General features: G+C 46.8%; 1 protein-coding gene across 1 annotated transcript in view; it reads right to left on the bottom strand.

The window, feature by feature from the left end:
- Positions 1-8,133: 8,133 nt before the first annotated feature.
- B4GALNT2 (beta-1,4-N-acetyl-galactosaminyltransferase 2) overlaps positions 8,134-17,572 on the bottom strand; it is a 42,206-nt gene continuing 32,767 nt past the window's right edge. The window contains exons 9-12 of the mRNA XM_049766035.1: positions 13,819-14,006; positions 12,833-12,973; positions 9,478-9,697; positions 8,134-8,339 (exon numbers count right to left, since the gene is read on the bottom strand). Coding sequence (XP_049621992.1) covers positions 8,134-8,339; positions 9,478-9,697; positions 12,833-12,973; positions 13,819-14,006 — 755 coding nt within the window. The remainder of the gene's footprint in view (positions 8,340-9,477; positions 9,698-12,832; positions 12,974-13,818; positions 14,007-17,572) is intronic.

A 17,572-nucleotide genomic window follows, 5' to 3' on the forward strand; every position in this document is an offset into this window, starting at 1 on the left:
AGATAGCACAGCGGTGTTTGCCTTGCAAGCAGCTGATCCAGGACCTAAGGTGGTTGGTTCGAATCCCGATGTCCCATATGGTCCCCCGTGCCTGCCAGGAGCTATTTCTGAGCAGACAGCCAGGAGTAACCCCTGAGCATCGCCGGATGTGGCCCAAAAACCAAAAAAAAAAAAAAAAAAGAATATAGTTCCTAGCTGCCGACATCCTTCTTTGTTCTTCAGTCCTTGTAGTGTCAAGGGGCAGCTCCTACCTCCACACACCAGCAGAGGTACTTGGATTCCCATCCCTTACCCTCATATTTATTTTGGTTTTGTTTTGGGGCCACACCCAGCGGTGCTCAGGGGTTACTCCTGGCTCTGTGATCAGAAATTACTCCTAGCAGGCTCAGGGGACTATATGGGATGCCGGAGATCAAACCTGGGTCTGCCGTGTACAAGGCAAACGCCCTCCCCACTGTACTACCCACTCTGGCTCATATATATATAATTTTTTTCCAGGCACTGAAGTGAAATGGGTTTGGCCTAGATCTGGTGGTGCTCAGAGCTTACTCCTATTTGTGCTCAGGGATCACTCTTAGTGGAGTGAGGGAAACTGAGGAAAAACAACAGACAAAGACTTTTGAGCATCAAAGAGAGAAAAAAAAGGTGGTGATGATTTACAGTCACAAGAAGAGGTGGAAACAAGGTAGAGAAGATTTATGGGTATAGAGGCACCCAAATCACTAGCCTGTAGAAACTCAAGCAAAACAGTTGGTTTAGTGCAAAACCCATTGTTTTTAAAGCCACGTCAGCCTTAACTGCAGTTTTGCTTGCGCAAACCTGCTTGTTTGCTTCCTCTTTTAAAGGCATAAAATTAGAGTGGACCCTTTATTCAGGACAGAGTTTCCAGGACTATCTGAACTCTTGGTCTGCACAAATAAATTCCTTTATCTTCCATCCACTTTGGGTGCAATCTTGATTCTTTGACTTTCTTTAACAGTGGGGCAAATAATTTTCTCTCATTGTCTGCCTTGTTTTCTGCATAAGGTTAGGGAACTCACAGCCTCATGGACTGAGAGCCCTGACTATCCTCCTAATACAGTCTTTATTGCTTAGGATCAATAATTATCAAAAAGAAAATAACATTCTTTTTTTTTTTTTTGGTTTTTCAGCCGCACTTGTTTGATGCTCAGGGGTTACTCCTGGCTAAGCGCTCAGAAATTGCCCCTGGCTTGGGGGGACCATATGGGACGCTGGGGGATCGAACTGCACTTGCAAGGCAGACACCTTACCTCTAGCGCCACCACACTGGCCCCAGAAAATAACATTCTTTTATTTATTTATTTATTTATTTTTATTTATTTATTTTTGGGTTTTGGGTCACACCCGGCAGCACTCAGGGGTTACTCCTGGCTCTACGCTCAGAAATCGCTCCTAGCAGGCTCAGGGGACCATATGGGATGCCAGGATTCGAACCACCGTCCTTCTACATGGAAGGCAAATGCTCTACCTCCATGCTATCTCTCCAGCCCCGAATAACATTCTTTGTCCAGGTGCCTAATTATCTCAATCTACTCAGGCTAATCTTTTATGCATCAAAGGGGTGCATATCAAAGGGGCAGCTAATGCAAATCTCTGGAATGTCTTTTGGGAGAGGTGACAGATACAAAAGTGAATTCGGGACCTCCCCCCAGAGGGTATTTCCTAATGTTGCTGAAATTCCAGTAATTAGTAATTAATATGTCACCTGTTTCACCTCTCCTCAGACTAGCTTTCTAGCTAAGCATATATGTCTACATGTATGACAATGGTTCCACATCTTTTTGTGGGGGGGAGGGCGCACCCAACAGTGCTCAGGGCTTTCTTCTGGCTTTGTGCTTGGGGATCACTCCTAGAAGTGTGTGTAGCACCATATTTGGAACTGGAAATCAACCCATATCCTCTGCTAGTTATACTATCTTTCCAATTCCAATGGTTCCATATTTTTGTTTGGGGCCACATCTGGCAGTGTTCAGGGCTTACTCCTGACTTTGAACTCAGGGATTACTCCTGGCTGGGATTGAGGATCCATAGATTCAGGGGTCCTCAAACTTTTTAAACAGGGGGCCAGTTCACTGTCCCTCAGACCATTGGAAGGTCTGACTATAGTAAAAAACAAAACGTATGAACGAATTCTTATGCACACTGCATATATCTTATTTTGCAATGAAGAAACAAAACAGATAAAAATACAAGTGGCCCGCAGGCCATAGTTTGAGGACCACTGATCCATATGGATTGCTGGGTTTTGAACCCAGGTTCATGTGCAAGGTAAGCATCTACTTGCTGTACTATAGCTTCTGGTTCCTATTCTAGCTGTTTTAAAACTATAATACTTGGCGGAAAAAAAAAAAAAAAACTAAAATAACTGGGGCCAGAGTGATAGCACAGCAATAGGGCTTTTGCCTTATACACGGCCTACCTGGGAAGGACCCGTGTTCAATCCCCGGCATCCCATATGGTCCCCCAAGCCTACCAGGAGAGATTTCTCAGTGCAGACCCAGAAGTAACCTCTGAGTGTAGCCAGGTGTGCCCCCCCCCCAAAAAAATAAACTACTAAAATTTGAAGCTAAAGAATTAGTTATTTTCCTTCTACATTGTCAAATATACCTTTATGAATACAAACCCAAAATATCCTAAACCTGTAACTTTTCAGCCAGGGATGTAGCTCTATGGTAGAACACTTGCTTTACATGTATGAAGCCCTAAGTATGATTCCAGGGCACTGCAGAAAAACAACATAAAACCCATAGTATTCCTATGACGCTAAGGAAATAAACCAAAACAATGGAATTTGAATGTTATTGTGATGTTCAAGGAGGAAACTCAAAAGGCCAGAATACATTAAACCCTGTCACCTCACAGTTCTCCAAGCACTGAGTCTGGACTAACTCCCGAGTATTGACAATTGGGGTCCTCATACTAAAAATGTACATGCTGGTTTTTAAGTTAATGCATCATGGTATTGAGATAAAAACAGAAAACAAAGTTGATCATATATTTTATTCTCTATCTCTTTTGTGTGTGTGTGTGTGTGTGTGTGTGTGTGTGTGTGTGTGTGTGTGTGTGTGTGGTTTTTGGGTCACACCTGGCAATGCTCAGGAGTTACTCCTGGCTCTGTGCTCAGAAATCACCCCTGGCAGGCACAGGGGACCATATGGGATGCTGGGATTCGAACCACGTCCTTCTGTATCTAAGGCAAATGCCTTACCGCTGTGCTATCTCTCCAGCCCCATTTAATTCTCTTTTTATTTCATAATTTTTTTTTTTTTTTTTTTTTTTTTTTTTTTTTTTGTGGTTTTTGGGTCACACCCGGCAGTGCTCAGGGTTACTCCTGGCTCCATGCTCAGAAATTGCTCCTGGCAGGCACGGGGGACCATATGGGACGCTGGGATTCGAACCGATGACCTCTTGCATGAAAGGCAAACGCCTTACCTCCATGCTATCTCTCCAGCCCCTTTATTTCATAATTTAATGTTTTCACTGTTTTTTGGAGGGGGCACACTTGGCAGTGATCAGGGTTTACTTCTGGCTCTGCATTCAAGAATCACTCCTGGTGGACTTGGAACTGTATGTAGTATCAGGGATCAAATCTGGTCAGTTGTGTGCAAAGCAAAGTACTCACTGTACTATCTCTCTGGCCCCTAATGGTCTCACTTTATTTTGGGGGGGGTCACACCTAGCAGCACTGAGGGGTTACCCCTGGCTCTGTGCTTAGAAATTGTTCCTGGCAGGCAGGGGGACCATATGGGATGCCAGGAATTGAACCACCGGCCCTCCTGGGTTGGCCGCGTGCAAGGTAAACGCCCTACCACTGTGCTATCTCTCTGGTCCCATGGTCTTACTTTTGTTCTAGCAAAATCACTCATTGTTCTGGTCATGGAAACTTTTTCCATAATCTGAATCTGTGACAATGGAATGTTCTGGCTGCCTCTGAACCACATGCAGAATGTGGCTTGGTTTTCAGTGATCCCATAAGTTTGTTTTTATGCTTCCTTGGAGGCATGAGGAGCCACAACTGTCAATGCTCAGGCATTACTCCTAGCTCTGCACTCAGTAATTACCTCTGGTGGTGCTCCAGGACATATGAGGTACAGGGGTCTTCAACTACCAGTCTACTGACTGTGCCCATTCACAAATGTAGACAGGCTGAAAACCAATGGTCTACCAGTGGTTATAATGGGCAGGCCATAAACTGGTCTGCAGACAGTTCTGATCCATGTGTGTGTAAAGTTGGCAAGTACTGCTTTGAAGCACAGGATACGGTCGGTGGCCTTCTGTATGCATGTGATGGCTGCACATTTCAAAATGCAACAATCTTCCTATCTAGGTCTTCTATTGCATGCAAAGTGACCAGTACCATTGCAAGAAACAACTATGCATGTTACAAAAACTGGAAAAGTTTTTGCAATACAATCTTTATGGCATACATAATGGAACGAGGTGTGAGCTCTGTTCTAGTCTGGGAGATTGAACAGTGATTACCAGTCTAGATCCATGTCTGAGAAAAGACTTAGAGTTAGTCCAGCTAATTTTATAAGGGACTTCTGGAAGCTTTCCATATGCTAATTAACATTCCAAGAGGGAGATGCAATAGGCAGTAACTTTCAAAATTATTTGACCAAGGGGCCTGCAAGGTGGCGCTAGAGGTAAGGTGTCTGCCTTGCAAGCGCTAGCCAAGGAAGGACCGCGGTTCGATCCCCGGTGTCCCATATTGTCCCCCCAAGCCAGGGGCAATTTCTGAGCGCTTAGCCAGGAGTAACCCCTTAGCATCAAACAGGTGTGGCCCCCCCCAAAAAATTATTTGACCATTAAGATATTCTTTATGAGGGGCTGGAGCAATAGCACAGCAGTAGGGCATTTGTCTTACACACAGCCCACCTGGGATGGACCCAGGTTCAATTCCCAGCATCTCATATGGTCCCCTGAGCCTGCCAGGAATGCTTTCTTGAGTGCAGAGCTAGAAGTAACCTGAGTGCCGCTGGGTGTGACCCCCCAAAAAAAATTCTCCATGAAATTTTACTATTATTTCACAGGCAATTTAAGAGGCCCTGAACTACTCTAAATCATCTTCAGAAGGATGAAAAGAGTCAAAAGAATATAGGTGGGGGAACAGTATCTGAACACACTGCCTCCCCAAGTTGCAAAAGGCATCCCTGGTAGAATGTGGGGCCACCGTCTGTTGGTACCAAGATGGTCCACAGTGGTCTCAAGTTCCTGGACTCTGTGGCTCACCAACAAGTTTCAGTGGCTGTCCAGGGCCTTTTAGCAAGTGGACTTCAGTTTAACCCCTGGCATTCTGAAATGTCTTTAAGTGTACTTTTGTTATTAAAGTTTACTTCCTTTTCTTTTTCTTTTTTTTTCCGTAATACTAGTCTAAATAACTACATGTTAACTCTTTAGACATACAGTTCCATGCCTTTTCATGTATATTACTGTATAGTATATATTACACTGTACAGTGTATATTACTTTGTATAGTATACATTATAATGTATATCATTGTATAGTATATATTACTATACCAAAATGACCTCAAAAGTACCAATACCCTTACCTCTCAACACAAACACACACACACACACACACACACACACACACACACACACAGCCTCTGGGCCCTTTGTTCTGCTGACGACAGCACTGTGGCTTCTATGTGACTTCCAGTGGTTCCATCTCTTCCCTTGCTTTGCTGTTCAATATCCAGCATATTAGAGGGATCTTTGTCTCCTTCTGATGTCACTTCATGTGACCCCTTTCAGTTCTGCTATACCCCTAAAGCAAGAGTTTGTTTTGTTCTTATGATCGTTGTGTAACTATACACATTTATAATTTTTTTATTTTACTGGGGACAAAACAATAGTACAGCAGGTTAAGGTGTTTGCTTTGCATGCAGCTGACCTGGATTTGATCTCCAGCGTCTCCTGTGTGGTTCCCTGAATACTGCCAGGAGTAATTTCCAAGTGCAGAGCCAGAAGTAACACAACAGTATTGCTGGGTGTGGCCCCCAAACTCCCCAAATTATTTACTTATTAGTTTGGGGCCATAACCAGCATTCTCAGAGCTCACTCCTGGTGGGTTTTGGGGGACCATCGGGGATGCTGAGCTTTGAAGCCAGGTTGACTGCATGTAAAACAAATGCCCTACCCATTATGCTATCCCTCCTGACCCTAAATACCACATTTTCTTTTAAATATATTTCCCTCTGCCTTCTCTTTGTTGTTGTAATACATAGGCCCACAAATATTCAGTGCAGCTCATACACTTTTGCACTCATGCACTTTATCCACTCACCAATAACTGGGCATTTGGTTTGTTTCCATACCTTGGCTATTATAAATTGTGCTCCCATGAACAAAAAAATACGAATAAATCTTTCAAATTAATATTTATTTACTCTTTGGAAAGACTGCTAGGAGTGGAACTGAGGGATCATGTAGATTGTAGAAGATCCATTTATTTGGTTTTGGTTTTTTTTGGGGGGGGCATACAAGTGGTACTCAGGGCCTACTCAATTTTGGTGGGGATCCCAGAGGACCATGTGGAATACTGGGAATCAAATTTTTGTTGGCTGTGTACAGGCACAACCTGATCTCTGACCCTGGCTGCCCAATACTCCTAATGGACTGAATTGAATCAGGCTGCAACCTTCTCAAAGCAAGGACCATGGAGTAGCCACATGGTCTGAGGTAGAACCAAGTACAAAGGTGTGAATAGGGACCAGATGGATTGTACAGGATTAAGACCCATGACTTGAGCTGGAGTGATAGCACAGCAGTAGGGCATTTACCTTGCACATGACTGACCCAGGACGGACCTGAGTTCAATCTCCAGTGACCCATATGAACCAGGAGCGATTTCTGAACACATAGTCATCCGAATGTCACCGGGTGTGGCCCAATAGCCAAAAAAATAAAAATAAAAAAAGACCCATAACTTGCACATAACTCTGAATTCCAATTTGAATTCCCAACAACACTTATGAACCACTGAGCATACCAGCGGTCACTTCTAAGCCCCTAGTTAGGACAGAACCTGAGCACTGCTAGATATGACTTCCAAAAGTTGTGGTGATAAAAAAGAAACATCAGTGATGACATTTTTGTTTTTCTTTTTTTTTTGTTTTGGTTTGTTTTGGTTTGGTTTTGGGCTACAACTGGCAGTGTTCAGGGCTTACTCCTAGCTCTATGCTCAGAGATCACTCCTGGTGGGTCCCAGTGACTATATGGGATGCCAGAGATTGAACCTGGAAAGTCTGTGTGCAAGGCAAATGCCCTACCTGCTGTACCATCTCGACAGTCCCAGAAAGATGATATTTCTTGGCCGAGAGATAGCACAGCTGTAGGGCATTTGCCTTGCTCAAGGCCAACCCAGGAATTGAATTGTGGTTCAATTCCTGGCATCCCATATGGTTCCCCGAGCCTGCCAGGGGTGATTTCTGAGCTCAGAGCCAGGAGTAACCCCTGAGCACTGCTGGGTGTGACCCCCCCCCAAAAAAAACAAAAACAAAAAAAAAAATAAAAGATGATACTTCTGTGTCTAATTTCAAGCACACAGCTCCATTCTTCGGATTGAGGATCCAAAGAATCTCATGTGCAAGATCAAAGGTAAGGATCTAAGATAAACTGTCTGCAGATCTTTGAAACTGGCAAGGCATCAGGCAAACAGATTATTATTATCAAACAAACTGTTGTTATCAACAGTCTTCAATACCCTAATCAGTCAGTGGTTGGTCCCTTCCAAAAGACTGTTGCCTCTGATTAATCTAGTCTAGTCATACCAATTTATCTACTAGATGTTTCTAAGCATGGATCACTTCTCAGAAGGGCATTTTTAGTTGTTTTTTTTTTCTTGGGGTGTGTGTGTGTGTGTGTGTGTGTGTGTTTTAGCCACAACTGGCAGTGTTCAAAGCTGAATTCTGACTCTGTATTCAGGTATCAATCCTGGTGGGCTTGGGGGACAATATGGAGTGCGAGAAAATCAAACCTGGGTTGGCAGCAAGCAAGACAAATACCCTAACTGCTATACTCTCTCTCTGGCCTCACAGGAGAACATTTTTGGGTAACCCAACCTGTTGTGCTAGATCAGCCACCTGATTCCGGGAGCCAGGTATCTTCAGGTATAGCAGTGAAAACGGTTCTTGAAGTAGTGGAGGGCCAGCTTGAACTGGATCTGGGCATTAGTGTTGGCCCGGTATGAGCCATAGGTCTTTTCCAGGGAGGCCAGCTTCGAGTCCGTGGTTGAAGAACTGTTCTGGTGACTTACAATCACATTTGAGCAAGAGCCCACCAGCAAGCTCCCTAACCCATCCATAAAGAACTCTGCAAAGAGAGGGAGGACAGAGGGAAAACACGTGAGCTTGAGCCAGAGACCTGGGGTCCTAGCCTGGACTGAGAGGAAGGAAGGAAGGGTTCATATCTGAGGAGGATCAGCACCCAGGGAAAATTGAAACAGTTCTTTGGGACTGGAAGGATAGCACAGTGGGTAAGGCATTTGCCTTGTATTCAGCCAACCAGGGTTTGATTCCAGGCATCCCATACGGTCCCTTGAGTACTACAAGGTGTTAACTCCTGAGCACAGAGCCAGGAGTAAACCCTGAGCACTGCCAGGTGTAGCCCAAAAATAAATAAATAAATGAAGAAATGAAACAGTTCATTTCCTGGGCATCTGGGCGGCAAGATATCCAGTAGTTTTCTTTTGGGGGTTTGTTTTGTTGGGGGGGTTACACGTGACAGCACTCAGGGGTTACTCCTGGCTGCATTCAGAAATCACTCCTGGCAGACTCGGGGACCAGATGGAATGCCGGGATTCCAACCACCATCCATCCGATCTGCGTGCAAGGCACTGTGTTATCTCTCCAGCCAATATTAAGTAGTTTTCTTTTTTTATTTCTTTTTTTTTTTTTTTTTTTTTTTTGGTTTTTGGGCCACACCCAGCGATGCTCAGGGGTTACTCCTGGCTGTCTGCTCAGAAATAGCTCCTGGCAGGCATGGGGGACCATATGGGACGCCGGGATTCGAACCAACCACCTTTGGTCCTGGATCAGCTGCTTGCAAGGCAAACGCCGCTGTGCTATCTCTCCGGGCCCTATTCAGTAGTTTTCTAACAGGACAGCACTGTAGCCCCTAGGATCAGGGGAAAGAAAGAAGAGAGACTTGTGCAATCAGCAAGCAGCAGTGAACCAGGAAAGGATTTTGGGGCCAAGAAAACTAGGAAGGTAGGTGGAAAAGAGCCCAGGGGAAGGGCTGGGGACAGAAGTGAGAGACAGGAAGAATGGAAGACAATTCACAGAGAGGGAGTAGGAGAGACAGGGAGCTCCCAAGTAAAGGCAAAAAAGATAGAAAACCCACTGCTACCAGGCTAGTGCCCCTGATGGTGGCACAAGACCCCTGGCTAGCACACCTTTCTGCCCTCAGCTCCCAGCCCAGCTCCTGCCTGAGCCTCTTGCCAGGGACCCACCTGTGTGAGCCACGCGCTGCAGCAGGGGGTCGAAGCCAACTTTCTGCAGTCGCTCCGTGTGGGCCAAAAAGAAGTTGACCACAACGCTGGTCACCACACAATGAGGGAAGCCTTCCAGCGGCCTGAAAGACCCTGATCTCCTGTGAATGCAGTCTCCGTGCCTGGTATGCTCCAGCCAAAGCTTAAAGTGGAATGTGTTCCCCAGCAAACTGCCGCCCACCTAGCAGAGAAAGGAGGTCAGCGAGCAGAGAAAAGGCAAAGCAGGTCAGCGAGCCACTCAAGACAATGGGGGGTCTCAGTTAGCTTCTTCCATAAACCGAGGTCATCCCAGGCCTCACATCTTTCACCTCTGTCTTCCCTCCCCTTTGCAGTCACTCTCAGTGATTCTTTCTGCACCTGTGACCACAGTTGGGCTCACTCTGATTCACCTATGTCTTTTTTTTGTGGGGGAAAGGAACACATCCTGCAGTGCTCAGGGTTATTCCTGGCTTTGCACTCACTCAGAAATCATTCCTGGCAGGTCAGGAGATCATATGGATGCTGGGGATCAAACCCGGGTCAGCCACATGCAAGGCAAAAGCCCTTCCCACTTTGCTATTGCTCCACCTTCACCTTTTTTTTTGTTTGTTTGTTTTTTTGTTTTTTTGGGCCACACCCGGCAGTGCTCAGGGGTTACTCCTGGCTGTTTGCTCAGAAATAGCTCCTGGCAGGCACGGGGGACCATATGAGACACCGGGATTCGAATCAACCACCTTTGGTCCTGGATTGGCTGCTTGCAAGGCAAATGCCGCTGTGCTATCTCTCCGGGCCCTTGGGTCTTTTTTTTTTCCCTGTGATCCCCAACAATCTCCCAGGTGGGGGCAGACAACACTTAGCAACCAAGTTCGAAGAGTGAATAGCCTCCTTCTCCAGCAGCCCACTCCATGCTTCAGGACACACACTCCCTCTCTAAAGAGAAACAGGACTGGGCCAAGAGGCAGTACAGTGGCTAGGGCTCATGCCTACCATGTGCTAGGCCCAGTTTGACTCTTTTTTGGGAGGGGCTTGGGGGAGTCACACATGGCTTTTGCTCAGGGGTTACTCCTGGCTCTATGCTCAGAAATCACTCCTGGCAGGCTTGGGGGACCATATGGGATGCCGAGATTTAAACCACCAACCTTCTGCATTCAAGGCAAACGCTTTACCTCCATGCTATCTCTCCAGCCCCCCCCCTTTTTTTGGGGGGGGTCATACCCGGCAGCGCTCAGGGATTACTCCTGGCTCTATGCTCAGAAATTGCTCCTGGCAGGCTCAGGGGACCATATGGGATGCTGAGATTTGAACCAATGACCTTCTGCATGAAAGGCAACCAGTTTGACTTTTGACACCACACTACACCCTGGACCCCGGGATAGCACTGGAGAATTTTAGTTGGTGTGGCCTTGGTTGTCCTTGACAGTACATCTTTGGACCCTTGCAAATTGAAATACTTCCTGTTTCTGGGCTGGAGAGATAGCACAATGGTAGGGCATTTGCCTTGCACACGGCCAACCCAGGACAGACCTGGATTCGATTCCTGGCATCCCATATGGTCCCCCTAACTTGCCAGGAGCGATTTCTGAGTGCAGCACCAGGAGTAACCCCTAAGTACTGCTGAGTGTGCCCCCACCAAAAAAATAAATAAATAAATACTTCCTGTTTCTGGGAAGAGTAACCCTGGGTCCCTGAGCACCACGTGGAAAAGGTCTCCACCCCCAATCTTCAAAACAAAAGAAAAGGGGAGGCAGTACTGCGAGGCTCACAAGCCTTACAGGTGAATGAGGCTTTGAGTATGATCCTGTGATTGTTGTCATGCCAGGTGTTGAGAACAATCCTGAGGGCATTGCCCTGTGTCTCCCTGGAGCTACTTCTCAAGGGTGCAACTCCCTGGTCATCACAACAAAAACAAGGGAAAGGAAACAGGTGGGGAAACGGAGTTTGCTACAGGGGCCCAAGCAAGAGGGCCTGTGTGTGTAGCTGATGTAGGATTTCGTTTTGTGTTTTGTTTTGTTTTTAGTTTTGGGTCACACCCAGTGGTGCTCAGAGTTTACTCCTGACTCTACACTCAAAACCGCTCCTGGCAGGCTGGGGGGTGGGGGGAGAAACTATGGGTTGCCAGGATCGAACCCTGGTTGTCACAGGTCAGCCAAAGTGCACAGGCAAATGCCCTACCACGGTGCTATCACTCCAGCTCCTGAATGTAGTATTTCTTGCAGTCAGTTGTTTGCCTTGTGTTGAGTTGTCCCTGGGCTCCCTGCTCCTGGCGCATCTTTGAGCTGCCTAACCCACTCCAGCAGATATGTATGTTTATGTCTGAGCCCCAAATTAGAGGAGCATCTATTCTTGAAATCGTCAGAACCAGCGGGGGTGGAACAGCCAAGTCTGCGTCTGTCCACACCACCCACTCTCTCTCCCTCTCTTTTAGCCAATGAACCATCATCCTGAGTTTCAAGTGGGATAAATTAAGATATATCCAATTCAAAATAAAATTTCCTTACTTTCCTTGCAATGTTTGATCATGTGGCTGAATTATTTTTATGGAGAGGAATTTTTCGGGTCACACCTGGCAGTACTCAGGGCTAACTCCTGACTCTACTCAGGGATCAGTCCTGGCAGGACCCAGCAGACCATATGTGGTATCAGGAATTAAACCCAGCTCAGAGACATGTAAGGCAAATGCTTTGCCTGCTGTAATACCTTTCCAGCTTCTACATGCTTATTTAAAAAATTATATACCATGTACGTTTTTGTTTGTTTACTGGACATACATGGCAGTGCTCAAGAGTTACTCCTGGCCCTGTGCTCAGAAATTGCTCCCGGCGGGCTTAGGGGACCATATGGGATACTGGAGATTGAACCCAGGTTGGCCTTGTCGTGCAAGGCAAATGCCCTACCACTGTATTATCGCTCTGTCCCACCACTGGGTTAAAGCCGGAACAGTGGTGAATGGTGAAATTACTTTCTTTGCTCAATAAATCCAAGTCTGGGGGCAGAGGTGGGACCCACAAATGTTCAGCCACTCAAAGAGATGCCTCAGCCCCAGAGCTCTGCAGCTGATTCAGCTCCCACTTCAGTCCTTCTCCCTTGTGGTCCCTCTTTTCCTTGACTCTTTTCCCCATCCTGCTCTTGTTTTTGCTACTTTGAACCACACTGCTGAGGGTCATTCCAGGCTCAGTGTACTAGAGTTACACCCAGTGTGACTGGGGGAGAGAGGACCAGTGGTGTCGGAGATCATACCCAAGGCTCCACGTGCAGAGCTTGGGTCCCAGTCCCTCATGCTCTCTCCCTGCCCTTTGCTATCTTTCCATCTCTACAGATCACTGACAACACTCCTCACCACATCCAGTTCAGTCGTCTCCAGGACATCCACCAGCACTTCTATCTTGGTCTCAGAGGTGAAGAGAAAGTCATCGTCTACCCAGAGAACGTATTTGGTGGTGACTTGTGAGATGGCCAGGTTTCTGCCAGCAAACCAACCCTGGAGGTGACATGAGGTACAAAAATCAACTGCAGGGGCCGGAGTGATAGCACAGCTGTAGGGCATTTGCCTTGCACGCACCCAACCCAGAATAGACCTGGGTTCTATTCCCGGCATCCCATATGGTCCCCTGAGCCTGCCAAGGGCTATTTCTGAGCAGAGCCAGGAGTAACCCCTGAACACAGTCCGGTGTGGACCCAAAACAAACAAACAAAAAAGAATCAACTGCACGGGGCTGCAGTGATAGCATAGCATGTAGGATGTTTGCCTGGCATGTGGCCAACCTGGGTTTGATCCCTGGCATCTCATATGGTCCCCTGAGCCTGCCAGGAGCGATTTCTGAGCGAAAAGCCAGGGGAAACCCCTGAGCACCGCCAGATGTGGCCCCAAAAATTAAACAAAAAGTCAGCTGCAGGAGCCTTTTCAGGTGCCAGTAGCCAGGCTACACCACAGCATGAACTAAGTCAGAAGTTGGATGCTCAACAGAAGTTGCTCAGAGAACTACAGGGTCAAAGGAAGTTTGTGTCTGAGACACAGAAGAAAGACAGCAACTTTCAGGAGCAATGAATAAGATAAAGGCTGGGAGCTCTTGGTTTCCTGAAATGATCTCTGTGATTCTCCCTCCTGCCAGTGTTGCTGGGAGAGGAAGGACCTTCCGTGTGTTTAAAAGCATCTTTCTTCCTCTCTGTGTCCTGGAGGGAGGTAGGAATCTACAGAGAAAGGGAGAGGCTCTGCTGAGGGTGTCTTATTGGCTTCCGGGTCACACACCTCAAGTAGCTTATAAGAGTTGCTTGCTTACATAGAAGTGAGGGAAGGTGGTCCAGTCGCCCACCTGCAGCTCCTACCTTCCCAAAGGGCATGGTATAGTATTCCACATGCTTGTCGAGTATCTCCATTGGCTCCTTGCTGTCGTCAGCCACGATCACCGTCAGGTCTGGGTAATATTTGCGGAGACTCTGGAGCATGGTCTTGAATTTGTGGGGCCGGAGGAAAGTTTTGGTGGCGATGGTCACCAGGTCCCTGAGTTTTCTCCCTGGGCAAGAAAGGGGAAGAAATATCAAAGCTCAGGGGCCAGAGCAATAGCACAGTGGTAGGGCATTTGCCTTACACATGGCATACCTAGGATGGATCCAGGTTCCGTTCTGGCATCCCATATGGTACCCTGAGCTCGCCAGGAACGATTTCTAAGTGCAGAGTCAGTCAGGAGTAACCCTTGAGCACCACTGGGTGTGGCCCAAAAACCCAAAACCAGCAGTTTCAAAGCTCTGCCTCTCCCTTTAGCTTGTCCATTCCTTATGCTCTCCTTCATGCCATGGCTCTCAGGCTCAACGTCCTTAATGGCACTTAGATGGAGTCATTGGCAGTGACCAAATCCATATCAGCATCATGCAAGGCAAGTACCCTACCCGCTCTACCATCTCTCTGGCCCCCATATAGCCCATTTCTTGAATCTGGCCATCTTAGTAATCTCTCTGGTTCTGTGGCCTCTGCTGTGCCATCTTCCACTGTTTGTCTGAATGCTTTGTTTTGTGCTTCTTGCCAGCACCAGCATGCTCCTGGCTGTCATGGTTACCCTAGCAGTGGAGAAGCCCAGAGCTTTACCCATCCCAGAGTTCCATGTGGAGGGGCCCAGGAAGAGGAGCCAAAGTCTAAAACACTTAAGACCTGCCCATTAGTTGAAATTGCTTGCCAAAACTCTTCGAGCCATCAGCCGAGGGAAGCTAGGAGTGGGAGCAGGTCTCCTTGGAGGCTGGAAGGCTGGAACTGGGCATCTATCTGAAAAGTGTATGATTGGCAGGAAGGCTTGGAGGAGCTGGTCTATGGGGAAGAACCCAGGATCAAACTACAGGGGCTGCTGGCATGTGGCGGGACAAATTCACAACTACCTGGCTGACTTATCTTGTGGGATTTTTTTGGTGAGGAGACATGTAGCTGGCCAAGACTCCAAGCCTGCCTAGTGTTTGGAGAAATAACACTAACCCCGCAAAGCCTCTTTCCTGGGATGAGAGGACTAATTTCAGAACTGCTCTTGAATTCACACTAGGCTGTTATTCCCGGAGCCATGGGAGAACAAGGAAAAGAATTCAGGCTCCATTCAAGGGCAGAGAACTAAATCCTCCTTTCTCCTTAGGCCACAAGGAGAAGCATTTGTTTCTGTGGTTAAAGAGAGTCCTGGGGGAAGGGGGTAACTGAGAGATAGTCCAGTAGATAAGGCACTTGCCTTGCATGCAGAATCCCCAGTATTCTATATGGTCCCCTGGGTACCACCAAGATCATTCCTTAGTGCAGAGTCAGGAGTAAACCTCTGAGTACTGCCAGGTGCAGCCCAAAAAGACAAACAAAAATTATATGAGAGAACACTAGAGGGCGAGAGAGATCTCACCCAGCAAACTGGGTACAGGCTTTGCATATTGAAAGCTGTGTTTGAACCCTCCTACTGCAAAATCCCCGAGAAACTCTGGGACTCACCCCAAACCAAGGGGTCATCTGATAACCAGTGTGACCCAAAACATAGCATACACACAAGAGCAAGAGAACCAGGGGCATGAATTACCATAAGGTAGGGTCAAGGGCTGGACAAGTGGGCAGTGTAACTTTCTGCTCTTTTCCCAAACATGAGGAAGTGATAAAGAAAAATCTGGGGACCAGCGCGATAGTACAGAGGGTAGGGTGTTTGCTTTGCACACAGCCAACTCAGGACCAATCTGGACTTGATCCTTAGCACCCCATATTGTTCCCCAAGCCTGCCAGGAGCAATTTCTGAGCATAGAGCCAGGAGTAATCCCTGAGCTGGGTGTGACCTCCCCCCCCAAAAAAAAAAAAACAACAACAACTGTGCTGCACTCTGCACATTCTGCTGAACTCTGCTCACACTACTACTGCATTGGACACTCTGCTGCACTCAGCACACACCTATGCCCTCAATTCCCACTCTGCTGCACTGGGCTCACACTGCTGCATTCAACTCACACCGCTGTAGTGGGCACACCTGTGCAATTGGCATATTTTACTGCACTCGGCACACTCTGGTATGCTCAGCTCACACTGCTGCAATCAGCTCACACCTATGCGCTTGGCTTCACACCTATGTGGAACTGAGCTCACACCTATACACTTGGCATATTCTGCTGCACTTGTGCTTGGACCCCAGAGCGCATTAGGAGTAATTCCTGGCTACAGAGCCAGGAGTAAACCCTGAGCACTGCAGGGTGTGGACCAAAAAAAAAAAAAAAAAAAAAGAAAAGAAAAGAAATAAGACACAGATTTTAAATGGAAATACAGAGAATACTTAAAAACTAAAAGAATAAGGCTGGAGAGATAGCATGGAGGTAGGGCATTTGCTTTACATGCAGAAGGACGGTGTGATTTGAATCCCAGAATCCCATATGGTCCCCCGAGCCTGCTAGGAGCGATTTCTGAGCATAGAGCCAGGAGTAACCCCTGAGCGCTGCTGGGTGTGACCCAAAAACCATTAAATAATTAAATAAATAAGAAAATGAACAAATGTTCCATATCAAATCAAAACAACATTATTGTTTTGATATTGCCTCACTCCGCAGAGACTGGCACACAACAAGAACAAGAACAACTTGTGCTGGCACAGATGCAGGAAAAAGGGACTCTCATTCACTGCTGGGGAGAATGTCAAATGGTCTAGCCTTTTTGGAAAACAATATGGACTTTTCTCAAAAAACTAGAGATAGCACAGCTTAGGACATTTGCCTTGCATGCAATCAATTCGGGACAAAAGGTAGTTGGAATTCCGGCATCCCATATGGTCCCTTGTGCCTGCCAGGAGCGATTTCTTTTTTATTTTTTCTTAATTTTTTTTGGGCCACCCTGTGACGCTCAGGGGTTACTCCTGGCTATGCGCTCAGAAGTTGCTCCTGGCTTCTTGGGGACCATATGGGACGCCGGGGGATCGAACCGCGGTCCGTCCTAGGCTAGCGCAGGCAAGGCAGGCACCTTACCTCCAGCGCCACCGCCCGGCCCCTCCAGGAGCGATTTCTGAGCACAGAGCCAAAAGTAACCCCTGAGTTCTGCCAGGTGTGACACCCCCCCTCCAAAAAAACTAGAAATTTAACTTTCATTTGACTCAGCAATGCAATACTGCTCCTGAGAATATACCTTAGGCTTACAAAAACAATGTTGAAAAGACATTTGCATTACCATATTCATTGCAGCACAATTCACAATAGCCAGAATCTGGAAACAACCCAAGTGCCCAAGAACAGATGAGTGGATAAAGAAATTATGGTACATCTATATACACAATGGCATGATATGCAGCTGTTAGGAAAAAAAAAAAGTCATGAAATTTCCTTATATATAAATAGACATGCAGAGCATCATGCTGAATAAAATGAGTCAGGGGGAGAGGGATAGACATAGAATGATGGCACTCAGCTGTGGGATATTAAAATACTAGAAATATTTTATTTCAAAATAAGTACAACCATAAAAAAATTCATTACCAGGGAGGAGGGGAAGGGACCACAGAAAATGGTGGAGATTTTAAATCCTGACTGAGGGATTGGTGGAGTTGTCTGCAACAGGGAAATAATGGTTTCAATACTGTGGGAAATTATAATACCTCTA

This window comes from Suncus etruscus, chromosome 1 (genome assembly GCF_024139225.1).
Source record: "Suncus etruscus isolate mSunEtr1 chromosome 1, mSunEtr1.pri.cur, whole genome shotgun sequence".
Lineage (NCBI taxonomy): Eukaryota > Metazoa > Chordata > Mammalia > Eulipotyphla > Soricidae > Suncus > Suncus etruscus.